The sequence below is a fragment of the Glycine max genome, chromosome 17 (genome assembly GCF_000004515.6).
Source record: "Glycine max cultivar Williams 82 chromosome 17, Glycine_max_v4.0, whole genome shotgun sequence".
Lineage (NCBI taxonomy): Eukaryota > Viridiplantae > Streptophyta > Magnoliopsida > Fabales > Fabaceae > Glycine > Glycine max.
The window spans coordinates 7,518,633-7,542,081 of NC_038253.2; the positions used below are offsets into that span (position 1 = coordinate 7,518,633).

The 23,449-nt window shown below is 29.1% G+C and overlaps 1 protein-coding gene across 1 annotated transcript; it reads left to right on the top strand.

Annotated features, from left to right (window-relative positions):
* The first annotated feature begins 1,100 nt into the window (after positions 1-1,100).
* Positions 1,101-4,986, top strand: LOC100800559 (calcium-dependent protein kinase 10). The gene is made up of 7 exons (XM_003550716.5): positions 1,101-1,851; positions 2,162-2,305; positions 2,381-2,533; positions 2,792-2,907; positions 3,021-3,188; positions 3,991-4,221; positions 4,351-4,986. Exons 1-7 carry the CDS (start codon positions 1,212-1,214, stop codon positions 4,522-4,524), a joined length of 1,626 nt encoding a protein of 541 aa, XP_003550764.1. The 5' UTR covers positions 1,101-1,211; the 3' UTR covers positions 4,525-4,986.
* The last annotated feature ends 18,463 nt before the right edge of the window (positions 4,987-23,449 follow it).

A 23,449-nucleotide genomic window follows, 5' to 3' on the forward strand; every position in this document is an offset into this window, starting at 1 on the left:
ACTACACAAAGACTTCCTTGCAGCATGTCATTCTAGGAACAATTAACATCCAACATATAAGGAACCGGAACCAATCAAATTTAAATTCTGATAGAAATTAACTAACTTTTTCATCTTCAAATGAGTAAGAAAAACCAAATTTATCCAAAATAAAAATAGAAATTAAATTCAATCTAAAAAACGGTACAACAAAAGTTTTAAACAAATCCAAATAAAATTTAATCTTTAAGTACAATTTAAAAGTTTTTATAGTCTCCACCACAACTCTTGCCAACAAATATAAATCTTTGATCATCGTCAATTCCACAGACAACCCTTTCTTTGCATGTCATGGGTGTACTTGAGGTATTCTTTTTTTCCCGTGTCAAGACTTCTTATAGGAATAGTAGATAAATTCTTGATTCTTCTTTAATTTCTTTTGCTGAAAAGACCTTCAGTAGCACCCCTAATTTTCTAAAATTCCTAACACTTTTTTCTTACAACTAAACATTCAATAAAATCATCTTAGTTTTTTGCTTATTTATTTTACTTTATTTTCTGAACTACACATGTTTCTGTATAAAGGACACACACTTATTTCACTCGAGCAAAATTATCCATTAATAATTTTGCATGCAATTTAAAAGAAATAAAAAAACAAACATCGAGAAACAGTATAACTACAGTTCTAAAGAGTCTCGCGCAGAGGCCCCAACCAACCAAAAAGTAAGAATCACCATGGTTCCTTGGTCCCATCAACCATCATACACTTTATAAATTAAAATGAAAAAGAAAAACATTTTCCAAGTGTCATAGCCCCACGCATTGATCCTGAAGAATCCAACCAAATAAATGAAAATTTTAATACATTACATGCTCAAATAAATAAAACAATAATAATAATAATAACATAAATTTGAACCCAAAAAAACATTAATTCAATTAAATAAAAACCTGCGGCGTCTGCTGTTATCCGTCATCTCAAAACGCAGCCACATCCGATCTGTATAATTTAAAAACTCAGAAAATGATTTTTTTTTTACCAACCAAATTGAACTTTATTATCATCATTTATTTTTAATCAAATATATTAATAACTGCCATTATTACAGTCAAATAATCTTGTCGGAGTCAAACAACATCCAAGTGAATTAAAACTCAACTTTTTTTCCAAAGTCATCATCTATCTACCTTCTCTGTTATTCCCGTCAGCCGGAGAAATCACCGGCGGCATGGGGAACTGCAACGCGTGCGTGAGAGTTGATGACGTGGCGGACTCAAACCGCGGCAAAAACAAGAATAATAAGAAAACCAAACCGAACCCGTACGCGGAGGAGGAGATACGCTCCGGCGTTCCAATCCGCGTCCTGAAGGACGTAACGTCACGGAGCCTCATCGGCGACAAGTACGTGATAGGCCGGGAGCTAGGTCGCGGTGAGTTCGGGATAACGTACCTCTGCACGGACCGCGAGACGAAGCAGGAACTCGCGTGCAAGTCGATCTCGAAGCGGAAGCTGAGGACCGCGATCGACGTGGAGGACGTGCGGCGCGAGGTGGCGATCATGTCCACCTTACCGGAGCACGCTAACGTGGTGAAGCTGAAGGCGACTTACGAGGACGAAGAGAACGTTCATCTCGTTATGGAGCTTTGCGCCGGCGGAGAACTCTTTGATCGGATCGTCGCGCGGGGGCACTACAGCGAGCGTGCGGCGGCGTACGTGGCGAGGACTATTGCTGAGGTTGTTAGAATGTGTCACGCCAATGGAGTTATGCATCGTGACCTTAAGCCAGAGAATTTTCTGTTTGCGAATAAGAAGGAGAATTCTGTTCTCAAGGCTATTGACTTTGGACTCTCCGTGTTTTTCAAGCCAGGTATGTGAGTGAAGGAGTGAGTTCATTTGTTTCTTTTTTGTGTAATTCCATAGAAGACAGTCCTTTTATAAAGCCATTATAAGCAATAAAATTCTTCCTTAATATTTAATGGGGTCTAACTCAGTTGAGCATGTTATGTGAGACACTGTCTGCTGTCTTCGATTACTAGGAACAAAAAAAAAAAAAAAAGAGTCTTAAACTAGACTACTGATTAAGCTAGAATATGTTCATGAGAATTCAGTTTCTATATTTGGTTTTGATGAAATGTATGTACTGATGGTTTTTTGTTTTTGAATGAATGAATTAATAGGGGAGAGATTTTCGGAGATTGTGGGGAGTCCTTATTACATGGCGCCGGAGGTATTGAAGAGGAATTATGGGCCAGAGGTGGATGTGTGGAGTGCTGGGGTGATTCTTTATATTTTGTTGTGTGGTGTTCCTCCGTTTTGGTCAGGTAGGTGTTGAGTCGTTTGTGTGTGTTTTGGGTGAGTTGTTTGAATTTCAGTTTATATGTTTTGGTTTGTTGTAGAGGACGAACGAGGGGTGGCTTTGGCGATATTGAGGGGAGTGATCGACTTCAAGAGAGAACCGTGGCCTCAGATTTCGGATAGTGCTAAGAGTCTTGTGCGCCAGATGTTGGAGCCTGATCCTAAGAAGCGCTTGACGGCTGAACAGGTGCTTGGTAAGTACTAGTACTCTTCTGTTTGTGCAGTAGGATGGGATCACAATGTTTAAGCAGCTCAAAATTTCCATGTATGTTATGTTCTGTGTGATTATTTCTTTGTCTCAGAATGGACCCTTTGCTTCATTAATTACCCTCTCCTTAAAAAGAAAAGAACAAATTTTTGCATATTTGAATCCTTACAACTCAGAAGGCCATTAGGCCTACCTAATGTAGAAAGTGATATTAAATATTTACCATCCTTGTTTATGGTTGCAGAGCATTCCTGGTTACAAAATGCAAAGAAAGCTTCAAATGTTCCATTAGGAGATATTGTGAGGACAAGGCTTAAGCAATTCTCTGTGATGAATAGATTTAAAAAGAGAGCGCTTCGGGTTAGCATCTATTGTGGTTTATGCATAATTGTTAACTTGAGTTCTGTATATAATGGAGGTAATAAGGAAGTCGGAATGTTGGTGATTTGGATTTCTTTGAATGAATGCTACAGGTAATTGCAGAGCATTTGTCTGTTGAAGAGGTAGAAATAATCAAAGACATGTTTACATTAATGGACACCGACAAAGATGGCAAAGTAACATATGAGGAACTGAAGGTTGGGTTACGGAAGGTTGGTTCACAATTGGCTGAGCCAGAGATAAAGATGCTGATGGAAGTGGTAGGCTTCTTAAACTTTATACCATTTATAATGTAAATGCTCAATATATTCACTTCTTTGATTGTCACTAAATTATTAGACAATCTGATGGAGCTCTTTTAAACCATTTTCTGTTGCATGATTTCTTGGAATAGTATGGAATTCTATGATGAATATGAATAAATGATGTTGCACCCTCCAGGAATAAAGATTTTCCTAGTGTCATTGATGTGTGCAAGACAAAAATGTCCGTACTGGTTTTGGACTCTCTTGCATTACATAATGTAGAGTTAGATGCCAAATTCAATACGTGATTATTTTTTGGTGTAAGTAACTCCTAAATTGTACTTATGGAAACTTTGTTTTGTGGTAGTATTTGGTATTAAAAAAATGATGTTTGAGGTTCTTTCAATTTAGATGTGAAGATTGTTTGTTTCTGAAGCCTTAGCTTGAGGAAAATGTTGTATGTGAGCGTATCCTAACCCAAAAAAAAAAATTGCATAAACGAGTCAGTGAAATCCACTGTCCTCTGATATCATACTTATATTACCTAGTAATATGGTAGTACAAGGTAAAATGAAATGAAGTGAGGAGGATGTTATGCTATGCTATACTTATCTCAACTCATATCTCAAAATGAAAACAGCACCAGTTTACTAGGCACCCCTCACTTTGCTCTAAGAAAGATGTAACCTCTTACTCTTACTGGTTTATACTGCTTCACATAACACCATTTTTTATTTGAATTGAGCTTCATCCGTCTAAAAGGATAGAGTAACAAATTTGTGATTCAAGGATGGTTTTTTTGCTGTCAAATGCTTAGGCTGATGTTGATGGGAATGGAGTACTTGACTATGGAGAGTTTGTAGCCGTGACAATTCACTTGCAAAGAATGGAGAATGATGAGCATTTCCGCAAAGCATTCATGTATTTTGACAAAGATGGGAGTGGGTATATCGAGTTAGGGGAGCTAGAGAAAGCATTAACAGATGAGTCGGGAGATACTGATACTGCTGTATTGAATGACATCATGCGTGAAGTAGACACTGACAAGGTTTGGCAATCTTACTCATGACTCATTTTTTTATTTTCCATTTAGCAGGTTCTTTACTTCTTATTAATACTGCCAATGCATAGTTTCCACAAGTCCTTAAAACAATTTTTTATTTTTCTGTTTTCCCAGGATGGTCGCATCAGTTATGAAGAGTTTGTGGCCATGATGAAAACTGGAACTGACTGGAGAAAAGCATCAAGGCAGTATTCAAGGGAGAGATTCAAGAGCTTGAGCATAAATTTGATGAAGGATGGCTCACTTCAGCTTCATGACGATATTAGTGGTCAAGCTGAAGTGGTTTGAGTCCGAAATTGTAATCTTAGTGCTCACTCAGTTTCTCATCTTCCTTCACCACTTAATATGCTTGAAAGCATAGTTTCTTTACTCTCCTTGAAAAAGCAAGCAAGTTTAGTGTTGGAGCATTTTGAAGCATACTGATTTACCTTGGGTTGGAGTTGGGTTGCTTAGGTTTTGGATTGGATGTTATTAGATGCCTGAAGCTTGAAGCATGCGTTGGATGGTTGCATACTAAAGTCGTTTTATAGCTTGTCAGCACAAGTTGCGCGGGCACATGCTGCAGGCCTCAAAATGTCACATTCATTGTATATCTTTGTCGTGTTGTTCTTGTTTTGATAATTTCATTGGTAATTGTGATTTTTCTAATTGATGGGCAAAAAACAGTTGGGATTTGTCTCATTGGCGGTGTGATCGAACTTCTAATGTAAAGTACCTGTAAAAGCAATTCAAAGTTCAAAATAATATAGATATCAAGAGAGTATAAAAAAATATGGATATTCCTGACTGTATGTGCATGTTATAGCTAACTTGTTTCAAAGAGAGGGCATTCCCAAATTATTATTATCCTAAAGAATTTGCATGGTTGGTTGTGATGAAAGGGTTTGTTGACTGTTGAGTGGGAGCTCTATGATGAAGAAGGCCTAACTGGTTTTTGACATTGGAAGTCTTGACCTAACTAGTCAATGACGTGGTTGTTACGACTGGGAATGGGGCAACATCAGGTGATTGATTATGAGTAGTAACCACACTGATGAGGATAAGAACATTTATCGGTTCTTACACCTAGTGCCAAAATGATCTAATTGATGAGGGAGACTAAGGATCAAGTATGTTTGGTTTGTAATTATAAAATTACATTTGAGGTAAAAATAATTTTTGTCAATAGATTATATTCTTGCTTTTGTAATAATTTTGTTTTTTATGTTGGATTTGCATTGAAAGATGTGTTACAACATTTTTAACAACAAATCAAACATCCACGAAGACATTAATCCAACAAGAAGACAAATGTGACGACACTTGCAAAAATACTCGAAGCCCAAATCAATGTGTGCTAGCAGGGACAATATTGAGAAAAAATTGTGTGGTCTACTTGGTAATATTGAATGTACTTTATTTATAGTCCTCAAATGCAAATGAGTCATAGTTATGTCAATGTCATCCAATTATAGTCATGAGATCATTCTAATAGAGATTAGAATAGGTGCTTTTTATCGCTTAATATTTTGGAAACCTTCACGTTAGAATGTGAGCAAGTGATGAAAATTTGAGTAAATAGTCACTTTTATTTTTGAATGTGTAATTCGTTGATAAATGCATTTTTGAAAGACGAAAATACAAAATTCAGTCTTCAAAAGTGTAAAAAGTGTGACAAATATATCTAACCATTAACTTTCATTCGTCACTGTTAATAAAATAGCTTATGTAACATAGATGAATGAATTTGTCACTGAAATGATTGTCAACATAGTCATCTCTAATTACCAACATAGGGATATATTTGTCATATAATATTTTCTTAATTTTTCGTCTTTTTACTCTTTAGGAATATGGATGGCTAAATAGTTACTTTTGTCCATATAATTCATACGAATCAAGTTGATCCGTATGTGAAAATTTTGCTTATGAATCACCACTCAGTTAGAAAGAGCAACTTAAAAAAAAACAACGAGTTAGAGACATTTTAGACATTAATAAAAAATGTTGAGTGCACTAACATACTCCTGAATACACCTAGCAACGCTCCAAAATCACTCAAGATTAGGTCCAGAATATTTTGAAGCCCAAATATGTATAAATCCACTATGCTGCCCGTTATGAAATGTTAGATAACATGACCCAAAAGCTCCTTATTTGAACTACATTTGGATTTCCGTCAACGAAGCCCGAGGGACAAATCCTCATTACGCCAAATAGTTATGGTAAGCACAAATCGCAAGCTAGATTGTTAGTTAATTTTAGAGCTTTTTATTTATTTCTTTTTACAGATTCTTAATTGCCTAAGATTATATATATATATAAAAACCACATGTATTTTTCATTGAAAATAATCTTATTTGAGTCAAATATGATTATTATGAATGATAAAATTCTTTCTCTCATGATCTTCAACGCAAATACATACCTAAGACTCAAAATGAGATTACTATTAAACTTAAACAATCTCACACCGATTCAACTACGTGCTTCATGGTTAATATTTTACTATTATTATGCTTTGGATATTATATTTCATGGTATCTATATCCCACTTTTAAAAATAATAATTGATCATATATACTATATCATACCTAATACTCTCCATGTACTTATGCAGCATAAATTAACGATAGCAACGTGTTATAGCGAGTTGCTAAAGCTACCTAATAAGATTACTGGACCTACTGGTATAACTCACTCACCACTTGAGCTACTGAATTGCACGTTACTACTTGCCTCCCCGGCCCAGCTAGCTTAACTCGCGCAGCATAAATTCAATACGTCTGGATAAGTGGTGGCCATTAATACACACGCTAATTAGAACGGAAAACCCCGATCAATGGCAATTATATATAATTAAGACATGTTAGGATGTCCCTTAAGGTACCCCTCTTCCAAATGTAAACAATTTAAGATTTAAGATGTTTGAGAATAATGGCATCATCCTCCAGAAAATGTACTGTCATACTCACTTAGAGCTCATTTGATCTACTTAGCACTTTCATTCTACATAGCACTCTAATCACGTATAACTCACTTGTGATTGATTTTTTTTTTTTTGCATAGAAGTGGTAAAACGGAAAGACATCCCTAGGACTATTAATAATGACTTTAATTTTAATGATAAGTTGAGACTGTTAAAAAAGACATACTTAGAGGATTATTGTTCAAGTCTGAATTGTATGGATTACTCAAAATTTTAAATTTCTTTGTTTATATATGACATCCCCAAGCTAATGTTGTCCTTTTTAAATTGTTTAAATATAACAATTCACAAGTATTTTCAACAACACAAGATATAATTGTCATTTGAATATTCGGTATCATAGTCAAAATTAGTATAACAATGTAGATATGACAATGAATAAAAGTTAGAATGAAAGATAAGCTAAAGGAAGACCTCACAAGGATGATGGACAGTCTTGATAAATTCGAATTGGTGGGTTCAGCCTGAAACCTAGAATACTTTCACAATACACAAGTATTTGTAAATTTAAGTCTGTCTATTATTTACAATTTTGTCTACATGTAGACAGTCAACATTTAATTATTCTAAGTGCACTTGCAATTATGAATACGAGACTTTAATTCCTGGTGGTGCACATAAAAGACACCAAGACTATTAATCACTAAAATAAATAAAAGAAAAATAAAAATAAAAGAAATACAAATTTATTTAATTCTAAAAAGAAGAAAATCAACGAACACCCTTCAATAATAATATGCATTCAAATAATTTTCATGCAATGTATTTTATTACAGGTCCTATTTTAAGATTTATTACAGGTCCTACCTTTCTGACTCTAACTCTGATCATAACTCCTCCTAATCCTTGTGTCGATCTTAAGTTTCAATGTCCTCTCATTAGAGTAGGAGCAAATCTTATAGAAATTGTACTTTAAATTTAAATCATTTCACCTTGCGTAAAATGTCATAATGGCAAACGTGTAAAAAGTATGCTAAAGTAGATGAGAATCTGGTTAATTTGATAAGGAAGGTACGCCTACGATTTCACTTGCAATTGCAAAAGCAAATCTTTTTCGAGTATACTCTCCCTCCATTGAAATGATTTTGCAATAGAATTGTTCCTTTTTACGATGGTAACCAACGATTATTGTACTAATGCCGAAGCTTCTTTTTTGTCAATTAATCTCTATTTCATTTAAGCTCTTGTTTTAACATAATTTATTTTTACAGTATATAAAAATCAGTGATGAAAAAATGAATCACTCAGATCAGGATGAGCCAGACTAAACTTCTAGTAGACTATAGATTTGTTAACCTAATTTGGTTTGTGTGGCAAATCGGACCAAGTCAAATTGTTTCATAATTTCTTTTTCTTTCTAAATTTACACAAACAATACAAGAAGAAAATTTTAAATAATATAAAGCCAAGTAAGTTTGATAGTTTTCAAGCTTACATTTCGTGGATACCTGACTCGGTGGATCGATCGTTCTGAGTCAATTAATCTGATTATTTTTTGCCCAGATATTTTTGTTTGCCTAAAATTTTAGAATTTTGTCTAACTTTATTTGGGAGTTGTTAAGACAAAGCCCTTTTTCCACCTCTATAGGAGATTGTGCAGATAAAGTTATGCCAAGAATATACGCTAATCTCATGTAATATTGTAACATTTTTATTTGTTAAGTAGTTTTTTTTACTCCATTTTTTCAAGTAGTTATTATTACTCTGTTATTTCCTATATTATTTATTCCTAACTTTTTTCTCTTCTCCATTTCGCCATCCTTTTCATGCTAATCTTTGTCCATTCCTCTTTGTTCGGCTTTCCAGTTTTGAACCTCATAATAATGTTCAAAAGGATCAATAATTGTATAACAATGTCTGACGTTTTATTATAAAAACAACGTATCAACAGGTTTTTATGTTGTGTGTGCATCAGTGGGTAAAAAAAGTCCTTTTGCCGCTAATTGAAATCACTCTATATATCTCTATTTAAAATTACTATTATATTACTTGTCATATCTATTTATTTTCTCTTTTTTTTTCTTACTTCTTTGTCTAAAAATGCACGTTGATTCTTGTTTTTTTAGACAATTGAGTCTTCGACATGCCTAATATGCCGTAAGACTTTTAAGATAAACAAGCTTGATGTGAACAATAATTAATAAACAAAGTTAAGTATTTTTTTCAATGATCACAAGTATAAACGCAATTCTACTTGAATTAGGTAAAATTATTACAAGTAGTAAAAAATTTCCTCATACTATTTTACATAATTTGATATCCAAGATTCAAACATGAAACTAACATTTTTTATTTATTTATTAAAAGTTAAAATTCTACCTTACTAATCAACACTGACTTTAATCAATATTTAGGTCTTTATTATGAGAATTACTGAAATAACATAAGTTTGATCTAATACTAATACTACTACTATTTCGTTGGTAGCTTGTTTTGGTCATCTAGATTCTAGGGAACGAAACATTGGGGTGCCAGCCTCATCGTGTCGAGTGTGAGAGATATGGTAAACAAGCATTTAATGTTAGATGTAACGTGTTTTGAATAATGGGTCCTAAGACAGGCTAGATATAGGTCCCTCTATTGCTGTATATCTTATTTATACACATATTTCAAACAAGGTATTGTGCTCGATCACATTGACTCCTAAATAGTGGAAAAAACATGAAGATGAAGGAATACAAAACTATGCGTATCTTTCTTTGCTTTACTATCCCCTCTTGTCCCCACATTGTTAAACCTTCATTAATTAATTTTCTTTATCTGAATGTAGTTGAAAACATACCCTTTTTCTTAAGAGGAAGGACAAAGCCCCGTACTTGAAACATTTTTGTACGTTACCTGTATAATTTCCACTCATAAAGTTAACAATAACTATACGCTCTTATTTCATAATAATGGTTTTTGGTCCCTGAATTAGTAAAGGTGCTTCAACTTTTGTTTCTGAAAGCAGAAAAATAAATAATAAAAAGAAACTCTGAATTTTCTTTCACGTTAGTACTTAAGTACGTAGATCTTTCTTAACTAACTTCATTAGAGGTGATGAATTGGCACATTAAATGCCACTATCCATCCACGAGGCCCCATGTAAACAAGGACTAAAATGAGAGTGTCTTTATAAAGGTTAAATTAATTTTTGATTCCTAATTTATTATTTTTGGTTCGTTTGTTTTGGATTCAATTTGTTTCTTTAATTTTAAGAGTTTAACTTCATTCTCACCGATCATTCTAATGCTGTTAAATTTATGTCATTTGTTATTTGTTTGGTAGATTCCACCATTAACAATTTTGATGGAAAATTTAATCTATTTCTTTTTTTTCATATTACTTTTGCTATGAAATTTATCTAAATCAGTTGCTTTCAGTTCTCTGTCTTATACAGTAGTATATCGTTATCATAGTTAAAAATCGTTATCATGTCAACAGAAAAAACTAGAAACTACAACCACAACAAAAAGGCCGTGCACCACCATGTGACATCTTCTGTTCTCTCATTTGAACCTTTGGGTTCGGGTCATTTTCATAAGTTTGAAGCACACATTTTGCAGAGGCCAGGATTACCGAAGAAAGCCATGCATGGGGCATTGGTTGAAGGAACCCAACCAATGAGGTTGTTATCCCAAAAATGAAAAATTCAAACACACAACTGACTAGAAGAAGCGTTTTGAGGGAATCTAGAATGGCGTTGGTGAAGCGGTTGTGAGAAAGGTTGAGTGTTCCGACAAGGGAAGAGAGAACAGTGAGAAAAGTTAATAATGTTTGTGTTTGGATGGTGGATTTGAAAATTTTTAAAAAATTTAAATGGATAATATTTTAATTATTTTGATTTTTTAAATATTTTATTTGGATGAAGTAATTTAATTTCAATTAAATTTAAATTTTTATTTTTAAATATTTATTTAAAAATTTAAAATTTCAATGTTGAATAAAAAAATATTAGTCATTTTTAAAATATTTAAATATTCAAAATAGTTTTAATAATTAATTTTTCTAATATTTAATAATTAAAAACATAAAAAATAATAATTAGATTAAACAATTTTGAATCTTTATTAGAACATATTTTCTCAAGCCAAACTGTTAAAGCAATTATAATGTTATTTAGAGTTAAGTATATATATGAAACTCGAAAGGGATAAATAAAGCATCATCAACAAATTGATTAACGTTAGTGAAAATTAAAGAAACCCAGAAGTCCTTCACAACAGTGTAACAAATACATTTGCAAGCATAGTTTCAAATTGCAGATAACATCATCTGATGGAGTTGTAACATTACATTTATAACAGTGCCTATATGCATTATATGGCAATTGCAGAATGATTATTACTAATTATTAGCAGTAATAACAACACATACTACATTAGAACATTTATTATAATTGGAGTGCATCAAGCCACAACACCATTTCACTCCATTTTTCTTTAGGAGCAAAACTTTCAATGCATAAGTCATAAAAGATTTGACACATCTTGCAAAAATCATAATTATTAACTTCTAAATATGCTCTCTAATAAAATTGTTTAACGTGAGGTCGATCTCTTTTTCAACATTATAAGGAACTTCTCAACAATTACATCAAATATTTTGTTGGCCTTTTTCTATATTTGACTAAAACTGAGTCAGAAAAGGAGCCAAAGAATCAATGACACTTAGTGGAGGAATTATGTATGCTCATAAGATATATGCACTAGAAGTTTTAATAAGTGTGTTCTTACTTCTTACGTGGACTACTATTTGCATCCTCAAATCCTTTTGTAAGTAAAAAAATAATACAGAGAACAAAAACAACACAAATCTATTTTATTTGAAGCTTTTTGTACAGGAATGAAGAATCAATTTAAGGAAATATGATGGGGAATAAGCCAACACAATAACAAACTCATTTGACAAAAAATGGGTCACGACATGTTTATTGAATAATTAGTTACCTATACAACAATTACACTACTAGAGAGTGATGAACCTTGAATTAGACATTGAAGGAAAAAATCATAATACAATTAAAAGAAGACTCGCCAGAGAGTGATGAACAAAGTGTCAAGAACAAAACCCTAGAGAATAAAACAGAACATGTGATTTTGCAATATTTAAATTATACATGAAATAAAAAACAAATACAAAAGCAAGAATGAAACCCCATATTGAAAAGGTAGAAAAATGAACCTAAGAGAGAACAACCCACCACTGAGAGAGCCAACTAAGTGAAAGAGAACGGAACTGGAAGGGAGAACGAGAGTTGTGTGAGAGGAAGGATCGTGAAAGAGAAGGAACAAGGTCCGTGAGAGAAGAATCATGTGGAGAGGTGAGAGAAGAATTTCAAAATCTCTTGATTTAGGTGTAATTTCAATTCCCATATTTTTAGGTAATCAAAATTATTTTTCAAAATGATGTGAATTCAAATTCTCTTAAAATGATTCATCCAAACAGCTTAACAAACTACACGTTAATTTAAATTCATTAAATAATTGATTTCCTCGGTTGAATTTTGTATCCACATGCACATTAAAAGAACCAATGAGAAATTTGGAGGAGAGGATTTTATTAAGCTTGTGTTTCTTCGTATTCTTTGTTCCTGTTACGGTTTGGTTTGACAATTTGGGTGTGTGTGGGAGACAAAAGGGAAGGACAAACAATGGAAAGGAGAGAGGAGGAGAGTATACAAAAGAATAATAGGTTGAAGAAAAAGGCTGCCAGAGGAATTGGGAAATTTTGTGCTTTTTTTCAAAAAAAAAATCTTTTATGAATAAATGATCATTTTAATCCATATATATATATATATATCGCTAATAGTTTAATTAATGTTGTATGTGACACATTTAGTAATAAGGTGGCTTTGGATATTTGCAATGAGGTTTCACACGTGTGCTTACTAAGGACGACTAAAGCAATTTTGGCTTTTTATTACTTTGACAGCAAAGAAATGGAAGTTTCATTTGTTATCTTTTTTCACCAAAGGAAAAAACCTTTTAACGTCTCCTCTTCCTACCTCCTATGAGTGAGACCAAGAATTTTGATGACCTTTATAGGCATTGTGACAAAACATTTTTGTTGCGTTACTTGAAGACGAAAGTTAATTTTCCTTGTCCTGCACTACATGGTAAGGTAAAGTAACAAATACACTATACACTTTGTGTGTGTTTTTAGTTAAAATTAAAATTTGTTCACTAATGTGATACCTCCATGCACTCTCATTTTGCTTCTCTTTCCACCTTTCCCAATCTATGACCTATCACCCATTCAACAACAACCGATGAAGCTCAAACAAGAGAACAAAGAAACAAAAAGAATGGGAACCTCCACTTATGCAACATCGTCACTAATGGAGAATAAGACATAGAGAAGGAGAGGAAGTAGTTGTTGGGGTAATAAGGTTTTAAAGGTAAGGAGGGAGGTAGAGTGTTCTAAAAAAATATAAATTTTTATTAGTGATAGTTTTGTCTAATCATTAATTCACTAACAAATTAGTCTACTACGTCCATAATAACTATTTGTACACATGAAATGCCACATAAGGAAGTTACATGTCACATACACACATTAATGTTAATGATACTTGCTCAGAAGAACTAATTTATCATTTTTTTTACATTTAAGAACTAAATTAAAAAATCTTTTAGAAACTAAACTATAATGATTTACACTTTTAAGGATTGAAATAGTCATGTGTACTTTTATTTTAGTCCCCCTTGAAATAGTCATAGCACTCGACACACACTACCTAAAATTTAATCATGCAAAATCATTATTTTTAATATTTTTTTATTTGTAAAATTAAATATAGTACCAGAAAATTTACAACACTTACACATCATATTTAACCAATTAAGTTAGACCCCTTAGTAATCATTATCTCTAATATAGTAATTATTACATCTATTTCTTTATAAAATCCACCTTTTTAAACATGTTTGTTTCTTTATATAAGACACAATTCATATTGTTTCACAATAAATTTTTTAGACTAAAAATACCTCTAATTAAATAAAAGAAAATTTATATAAACATGCGTCTAGAAGAGGGAAAAACATTAATGACAATTGTATTTTTGAAAAAATATATAAATTTATGATAATTTTTTTGTTATCAACTAAATTATTTTTTAAATATTAACCAATTAATTAATTAAGTCTTGTAAATAGGAAAAAAGATACTAATGTTATATAAAACTTTAAAAATAACAATCAAATTAAAACAAAACCTTTTTAAAATTATGACAATTAAAAAGAAATAGAAAGATCAATTTTAATTTTATAATAAAAAAAATAATATTACAAAAAAAAAAAAAATTAAGAAAGACACTTGTATGCAAAGTTTTGAAACTTGGACCAATTCAGCCGGTCCGATCAGTTGAATGGCGACCCGGTGGCTGATCCGAGTTGAGTTTTATGTTTGATCTAGTGTGCTTTCATCTCAAAGTAATGCGGTTAAGTTTACAGTAAAACTAAACTGATGATCTCGTCAATCCAAATCGGGTCATTTATCCTTTTTTTTTTTTTCTAATTTTAGCTTAAAATGATATTGTTTTGATTTTAAGCCATTTTAATCTTACAAATCCTATCCTTCCTCTCATAGTTCGGCTCTACTTTGCCACTCCACTCATCAACCTCTTCTTCCTTCCTCTCATCATGTCAAATATCAAATTTCTTTCTCTTTTGAGGTTTATAAAATCCCAAAAATTCATATGAACTATGAAACTTAATAAAAAAATATACTTCAAATCATGTGTTTTTTTTTCAAACTTTTGTTATATGAACAAGAATAATATTATTATAATTAAATGGTGAAATTCTACATGTATATAATAACTGAAATTATAACAGAAGTTATAATACATCATTTCTATTAGAGGAAAAGTAGGCCGATATATTTGTTATCTTGATAAAAAAATTATATTTTAAGACAGATATAAAATTTAGAATTTTTATATTTTAAGACTAATATAAAATTTTTAATTTTTTTATTATAAACTAAATTATGCGAATCAATTAATAATTACATCCATTTTTTGAATTATGCTTGTACGAGGGCCATGAGATTATCCCAATAAAAAATTACTGTGTGAAACACAGGAAAGACATAGGGTACCCAAAAGCTCTGACACGATACGACACAGTACGGAACGTACCTTGTTGTGATGCCACATATCATGTGATGTGATCATATTTCGGTGGATGTTGGGCTGGCCACCATGGTGTTGTAGATCTGGCTTTAAATTTTTTCATTGCCCAATTAAGCCTGTTACACATGTCTTTGGGGGCCCTTTTGGGTCACATTTATTGTCTCTATTCATACATCCACATATACTGCATGCGGAGCCAATTCTCTTAAAAAATTTGATAGAAAAATCAACATTTAATAATTTCAATTAGAAAATTATGATGGGCGATTAAATTTGGTTAATTTAAAAAATGACTCAAAAAATTTAATAGGACATCATCATACATAATTCAAATTAAAAAAATAACAAATGTAATTAGACTTCTACATTAGTTTATCATTGAGAACATTAATCAATTGATTCAAGATTATTTTAATTTGAAAAATGATTTTAAGTTCAAGTTCTAGATCTAGATATACAATTATATTAAATTTTTATAGAGATAATTCTTTTGTTTATAATAATTTTATCAAATAAGATTATTCGGATAAAAAATACATGTATATATATATGAATTTTAAAATTAAGTAAATCTAACATATTAGTAATGTTGAATATGGCGATACAAATCTAAAACAATTTTATGTCATATAGTCAGTCACCAACTAAAGAAAAGTTGATCACATGAACTTTAATAGTATAAAAAAGAAAAATTAGATGCAAATATTTTAACAAAACGCACGGGTTCTGTACAAAAAATATATGGGTGCACTAACAATGGTTATAAAATGAGTAAAAAAAAATGACTTATCATATGTTTATTGAATTTTATAATAATTATATTTAAAATTTATAAAAATGATAATTTATGACCGGATAATAATATAAAATTATTTAATACTATGATCACATAACCATTAAAATCTCAATAAAAATCAAATTAATTAAATTCATATCATTTTAGTGACATTATTGATAATTTTTTTAATTTTACTTTGAAGTCAAATCAAATTAATTACAACCGATTCACTTCTTGCTAAATGTTTTTTTTTTTTAATTTGAAACAACTAGATTATACAATCATTTTTTTTTCTTTTGAGAGAAACGATCATTTTTTAAACTTGTAATTTTATACATTTTATTTATACTTTACTATATAGACATTCCTATATTTTTTATGCTTTTCTCAGATTTTTTTTTTTCTTATATAGTATTACTAGAGTACATGACTCGTGCTATACACGAGTAAATATTATTTATAAATAAATATTTTCATAAAATATTTTAAATTTATAAATATTTGTTAATTTTATATTAAAAAACAATTATCTTTTTTAATTTACTTTACTTATAGATTAAAATTATAATTCTTTCAATTATTAATTATTGTGAAGAGAAACTCATGCCAACTTATACTAAGAGAATGTTCATTTGATTTATGTTCTCTTTTCTTACAAAATTTTCATTTATAATTTTTATCTTGCTCATCAATTAAAGATATTTTTTTCATGTTATATATATATATATATATATATATATATATATATATATATTAAAATACTTGAAAATATACTCTCTCTCTTTTTTTACTAATATATGATATTAAACATTATTTATTGTTTTTGGTACTTAGAATAATTAATTAATAAATTACATATCAAAATTAACAAATGATCATTCCACTAATAAGAAATAGGCCAAATAGGATTAAGAAATAGACCAAATGACCTATTTAGTATTTTTTTAATTAATTAATTTATTTTTAAAATATTATTTTAAATTTTTATCTTTTTAAATTAGTCAAAGATGATCATTTTATTTATCTAAAGTTAATGTTATTGATAAACTGAAGTTATTGATGATTAAAAACTGTTACAAAATTGAAAAAAAAAAAAAAACTTTTTCATCTTCCTCCTTCTCCCTTCTCCTTTCTCCTCTTTCTCTAGTTACTAGATTCCAAAATTAAAATCACTTTGAGGGTACTTCTCATATCTGGATAAAAAGAAGTTCACACACCCAACAATCTCAACCCAATTATCACATTCCATTTCCTTTTGCAAACCTTTTTTCTTCGTCTGATTTCTCACTCTATCAACATTTTTCCACTCTCCTTCTTCCTCTGCATAGATATTTGAGAGCTAAACATGATATTCAGAAATAACTTTTTCCAATACTAAGTAGCCATGATTTCTGCAGGCCCCAAAATAGATCCCAATAAGATTTCTATTGCATCACCACCCTCACCCCCGGACAAACTCATAGGCTTCGACCACCCTCCCAACCGCAACAATTTAAACCAACTACTTGAAGACCAAACCGGAATCGGATGGATTTGAGATTTCAGGTTATGATTTGGGGGTTCTTGATTTTCTATATGGGTTGTGATTTGTTGTGTGTTTACAGAATAGAAATGTTTAGAGAGAAAATTGTTTTTTCTAGTAGTTTTCAATCATAAGTAATTTTATATTATTAACTGCGGTTAAATTTATGTTGATATAAGGATTATTTTGAATTTTTTAATTAACATAAATTATTAAAATGAATTCTTTAAAGATAAGATACTAAACTGAATAAAAAAATAAAAAATAAAAGATCAAATAAATTATTTAACATTAAAAAATACAATTAATATTTTGACACTAATATTATTATGTAACTCCTTAATATATTAATTATCTTTCTAATTAATTACTTATCATTTACTACACAACAGTAAAGCCTTTCATTAAGGATACTTTATGTAAAAAAAATTAATTATTCACCAATTATTTAAATGACAACTTAAATTTTTTCAAATGTCATCTAAAGTGGAATGGATATAGTATATTAATAAGAGTATCGTATTTGATGAATTTTTGTTTTCTCTGTTAATTACAGCATTGAATGAATTTTGCATGCATTTGAAATTTTAATCCGTGATAAAAAAAAAAGCAATAAAAAGTTACATTAAAAGTATTGTTAACATTACTGTTTAAATAATTTAAAATGTTTAATGAAACATACTCCCAAAGCAGTCTAGGATATTGTACGAGCTATCCAAACTCTTCCCTATCAATTAAGCTCACCCTAGTGGTTCACATACTGTAAATATTTAATATTATAAATAAAGAAAGATTACACTCATATTACTCACGATTTAATAAAATTACATCCATTATTTTATCTTTTTTGACATTATTTTGTTATCCTCTAATATATATAATTGCATAAAAGATTAGAGACATTCATGCTAATGAGAATGATACAAGTGTTGTGTTTTTATACAAATTAAAGGGAGTTTGTGTAAAGTAAAAAATAAAAGACAGATCGAGTGAAATTTTGTTTAACTTCAAAGAATGTGAATGTATAGACATGCCACTGTTTAACTGAAAAGTTTGATGATAAAAATACTGTAAGAAACTTAACAATAACATAAATTTCCTTCCCTTAAAAAAAAACATGAATTTCCTTCCAAAATGAATTATTCATGTGGTATAAGATTTTAGAAATATTTTATAAATCGCTTTCACAGACTCATATGAGGAGGAAAACAAAATGGTCGGAATTTTTTTTGGATGTTTGCTTTGATAATTGATTCCCTTAAAAAGTAGTTTGTTTTATAAACAAATCAAATAACAAATAGTAGTACTCTACTCTTAGCCCTTCTTCTATTCTCTCTGGCCCTGCTTTTATAGTTAGGCTCAGTTATAAGTTAGCAGAGAAAATCGATCATGAGATATTAAGGCCTCGTTTGGTTGCGGATAAATAACGGAGAAAAAGAAGGAAAGGAACAGAAGAGAAAGGAAAGACGCGTATCACGGTGGTATGGTTGAACTAATGTGCATAGAATTTTTTGAAAAAATATGGGGGACCTTTACATTTTTTTCCTCTCTCATATGAAGAGATTGAAGAAAAAATTTACTCGCAATTGTTTTTATCATCTTGTCCTCTTAATGGTTATTTAAAAATCTTATTTTAAAAAAATGAAAATGATCATTTATTCAACTCAAATATTTTTTTACATTATTTATTACTTACTAACTCATTTTAATTCAAATTTTTTATTATATTCTCATTTATTTTTCTTCAATCAAATCACTTTATTTTCTCTTATTTCTTACTTATTTACCTTATTTTCTCTTCTCTCTTCACAACCAAATATCCCCTCTAAATATCCCCTCTTATATGTTATAAGACCAACATTAATTAATATAAGTGATAATAATTTGTATTTCTTAATTAAATAGTTTAAAGTTTGAATATTAAATTTAAATATAAAATAAATCATATTAAAAGGAGAAAAATACTTGTATGATATGTGTTTATAAACATTGAAATAGATTAATGGCATGTCTCACCATAAATGTTTTATACTAATATGTTAATAAAAAAAGTGTACGTTATAAAAAAAAATAGAAATGATTACTTTTTAATTTTTATTATGTGAATATAATACCAATCATTTTTTTCATTAATAACTAAAGTTAGTTATTGTATCTATTTTTTAAGAAAAAAAAATACATTCTTTTCATTTCTTTTTGATATTTTAGCCTTTTGTTGGTTTTTTCACAATAATTAACGTTTAAGGTTTTATTTTTATTTTTATGGAAAAAGTTTAAGAATTTTAAAATCAAATTAATATTTTTAAGATATATTCATATTTAATATTCACTATTAATGATATAGACATCAAAGATTAAGATATTAAATAATGATATTTTAGTCTAAATATAACGATATTTTAGCTTTATTAAATATTTCATAGTCAACATGTAATAATTTAAATATATTTTTATTTCTCAAATTTTAAATCACACTTATTTTTAATTTTTAAAATTTAAATTTATTTATTTTAATCTCTCCTGATTAGTTTTTGAAGGTTTAGAGACATAGTTTATAACAATTTTTGACTGCTTACAAACTAAAATAAAGCATTTTTTAAACTTGAAGAATTAAAAAGTTAAGTTTAAATTTAGGAAATAAAAATAAAAAAATAAACAATGAATTAAATTTGAGGAATTAAAATATATTTAAGTTTAATTTAAAATATAAAAAAAGGGAAGGATAGAGTAGTTATTTTATTTTTAAAAATTACTTCCTCACTTAAATTATGTAGTGTCCCTAGTGGATAACTTGATATGGCATGTGCACGGGGATAGAGATGAAAGAATGAATTATTGAAAAGATAGGGATGGGAAAGCGAAAGGGGTATGGTCACTGTCACTCACTCTCGTAACTTATTTTTTTATTTATTCGTTTTTAGTTGAATTCAATCAGACTTCAAAGGAATCCCATCTTGCACTGCAAATTGGACAAAAGTTTTCCAAAAAAACTTTTTTCTTTCTTACTACTTTCTTTTTTCTTTTTGTATTTAAGGTTCTCTTTGATTTAAAGAATAAAAATAAAGGGAAAAATGTTTTTTTTTTAAATGAAAATAGAATGTAAAAAATGTGAATTAAAAGTATAAAAGTTATTTTTTTATTATTTCTCTCATCCTAAAGATATTCTTGTGTAACACCTCGAAGATACAGCTAATAAAAAAATGAAAAATATTAAAATATAAAGAAAAAATATTATTCATTTATTAGCTTTAAATTATTCATTCTAATAACAAAATATATAATTTTCTATGAAAAAAATTAATTTTATAAAGATATGTTAAATAATAAAAAAATATAATTTATCTTATTATTTTGGTATATAAAAATAAAATACATAACCAACTAACTATAACAAAAATATATAGTATATTTTTAATATATTTTGGAAATGTATTTTGTAAATTATATTATATAAAATATTAAATAAATTATTTAAATAGGTTAGTATTTACATATTTTAATATCTATTTATATATTGTTTTAAAACATATATGAAATATATTTATAAATTATATTATATAAAATATATTAATTAAATCTTATTCCTTATTAACCAAGTGATATGCTGGCCCTTCTTCTCTCTCCTAAGTGGTCTTTCAACCCAAATCCAGGTCACACAAAATTTGTTTGACAAAATATTTTAAGTAACTTTTATTTTTTTATTAGATAAAAAATTTATTTGACCGTTTCATAAATAATTTTTTTAAATAATTTTTTGTTCAAATCTAGTTCAAAATTAGTAAATTATCAAACATTCAAAAACTTCATAGAGAAATTCAACACCAAAGGCATTTGTTAAAAATGATATCATTCATAATTTTGTTTCACAGTAATTAAACACTCAATAATCTATTGACATTTAAAATGAAGAACTAAATATAAAAAATAAGAATCATTCTCACCAAATTAAATAGAGTAAATTGCACCCGTGCACTTCCTGACTTCCTGTATTTTTAGCAAATTATGCTTCACAATAGGAGCAAACCCACCTTCAATATGAAAACTAAGATATGCATATCAAATTTCATATGAAATATTCATATGGTGTAAAATATTAATTATATCAATAATTTATTATGATATTAAGAGAATAGATATTTAAAAAAAACAAACTAAACATTTTTAAAGACACGAGATTACAAAATTCAATCATCAACATGTCACAAATATTTTATGAATTTATGATAAAAGCTAGTGTTTACATTAATCACATTTTGAAGAAAATTGGAATAATAATAATAATGTTATGTCAATACAATGGTTCAGGCTTACAGTACAACTTAATATTTAGTTCGTTTTTAAAGATTTATTCAGTAATGTGTTTGGATTCCTACATTAATAATGTTGAAATAAACAAAGAAAGAAAAAATATAAAAAAAAATATTTGGAAAGAGAGAATATTTATAGTGTATGTAGTTAATTAAGTTTACTCTATTACAAATGTTATTATCAAATAATCTGTAATCAAATTCATATAAAGAGAATGCTAATAAAATCTTATAAATGTAATTATTTATAACCTTTAAAATAGTAATAAAAATGATAAAAAAAATAAAAGTAATGTTAAATAATGGATACCCCTTAATTAATGGTAAACTGTGTTACAGCAAAAGTACACTTATAAGTAACGTCAGATAATGGAAATATATATATAAAACATAATTCACACAAAAGACAGGAGATGTGAGCAATTGATTCAACTAATTAATAATCTCTTCATCACGCACTAATTAAACGGCTTAAGACGACATCTCTCTCAAGAGTGTTATTATTATTATTATTATTATTATTATTATTATTATTATTATTATTATTATTATTATTATTATAAAAGTGTTATTTTACTCTTTATTATGTTTCTTTCTAGCATATCATCATGTGATGTTGTTATTATTCCCTTTTCTGTACTATTTGTATCAACTCAATGTATTTGTCCCACAAAAAATTCCCTATCTCAATAGAAAAAAGAAAAATCAGATAAATTGTGATGATGAAAAAATTATCCAAAAAGTTTATTTAACAAAAAACAAAAAAATAAAAAGAACATCATAGAAGGAGAAATGAGAGAGAGAAAGATGCCTTTAGATCGTAAGTGCTTGCATGTGCGGCTGCTGGCATCGACTTAATGGCTAATGGTCCAGCCTCCACCTTCTCTTCCGCGCCGCACCGCGCCACACCCATTTCCATCGTACTTTATTTTAGAAAAAGGCTATTTATAGGAAAAACACTAATTTATAACGTACCTCTTTGAAAGCTTAAATAATATTCTGTATAAAATATTGATTGACGTTGTTAATGATTAATTTTTTTTTAGAAAATTTAACTAATAATTTATAGTAATTTTTTTCTCTTTTAATCATATTTTTTTATCTACCATCCAAGATTTTATTTAAGGGATTAGACCAACTATTTGATAAAGTTTAAAGTAATATAAGTGATAATAATTAATTATAATAACTAATATTAAATTTCTTAGGATACAATTAAGTTTGGATTTCTTAAACACAATGTTAGGTTTAAACATAATGTTAGGTTTATGCTTTATAGATGAACAAAATTGTAAGTTAAAATAAAGTAGTTGGTTAGATTCTCTAACAAAAATGGGTTATAGGCAAAAACTAATAAATAATTTATTCTTATAAGTTACTAACATTGCAAACAAGCAAAAAGTACCCAGTTCTTACATTATTAGTTTTCCCTTCTCTTATTGTATCGATTTTGCATCTCTATTTTTTCCCCCCTACAAGTCAACTGGAATTTAATTTTTCTGCCGTACTATACTTCAAC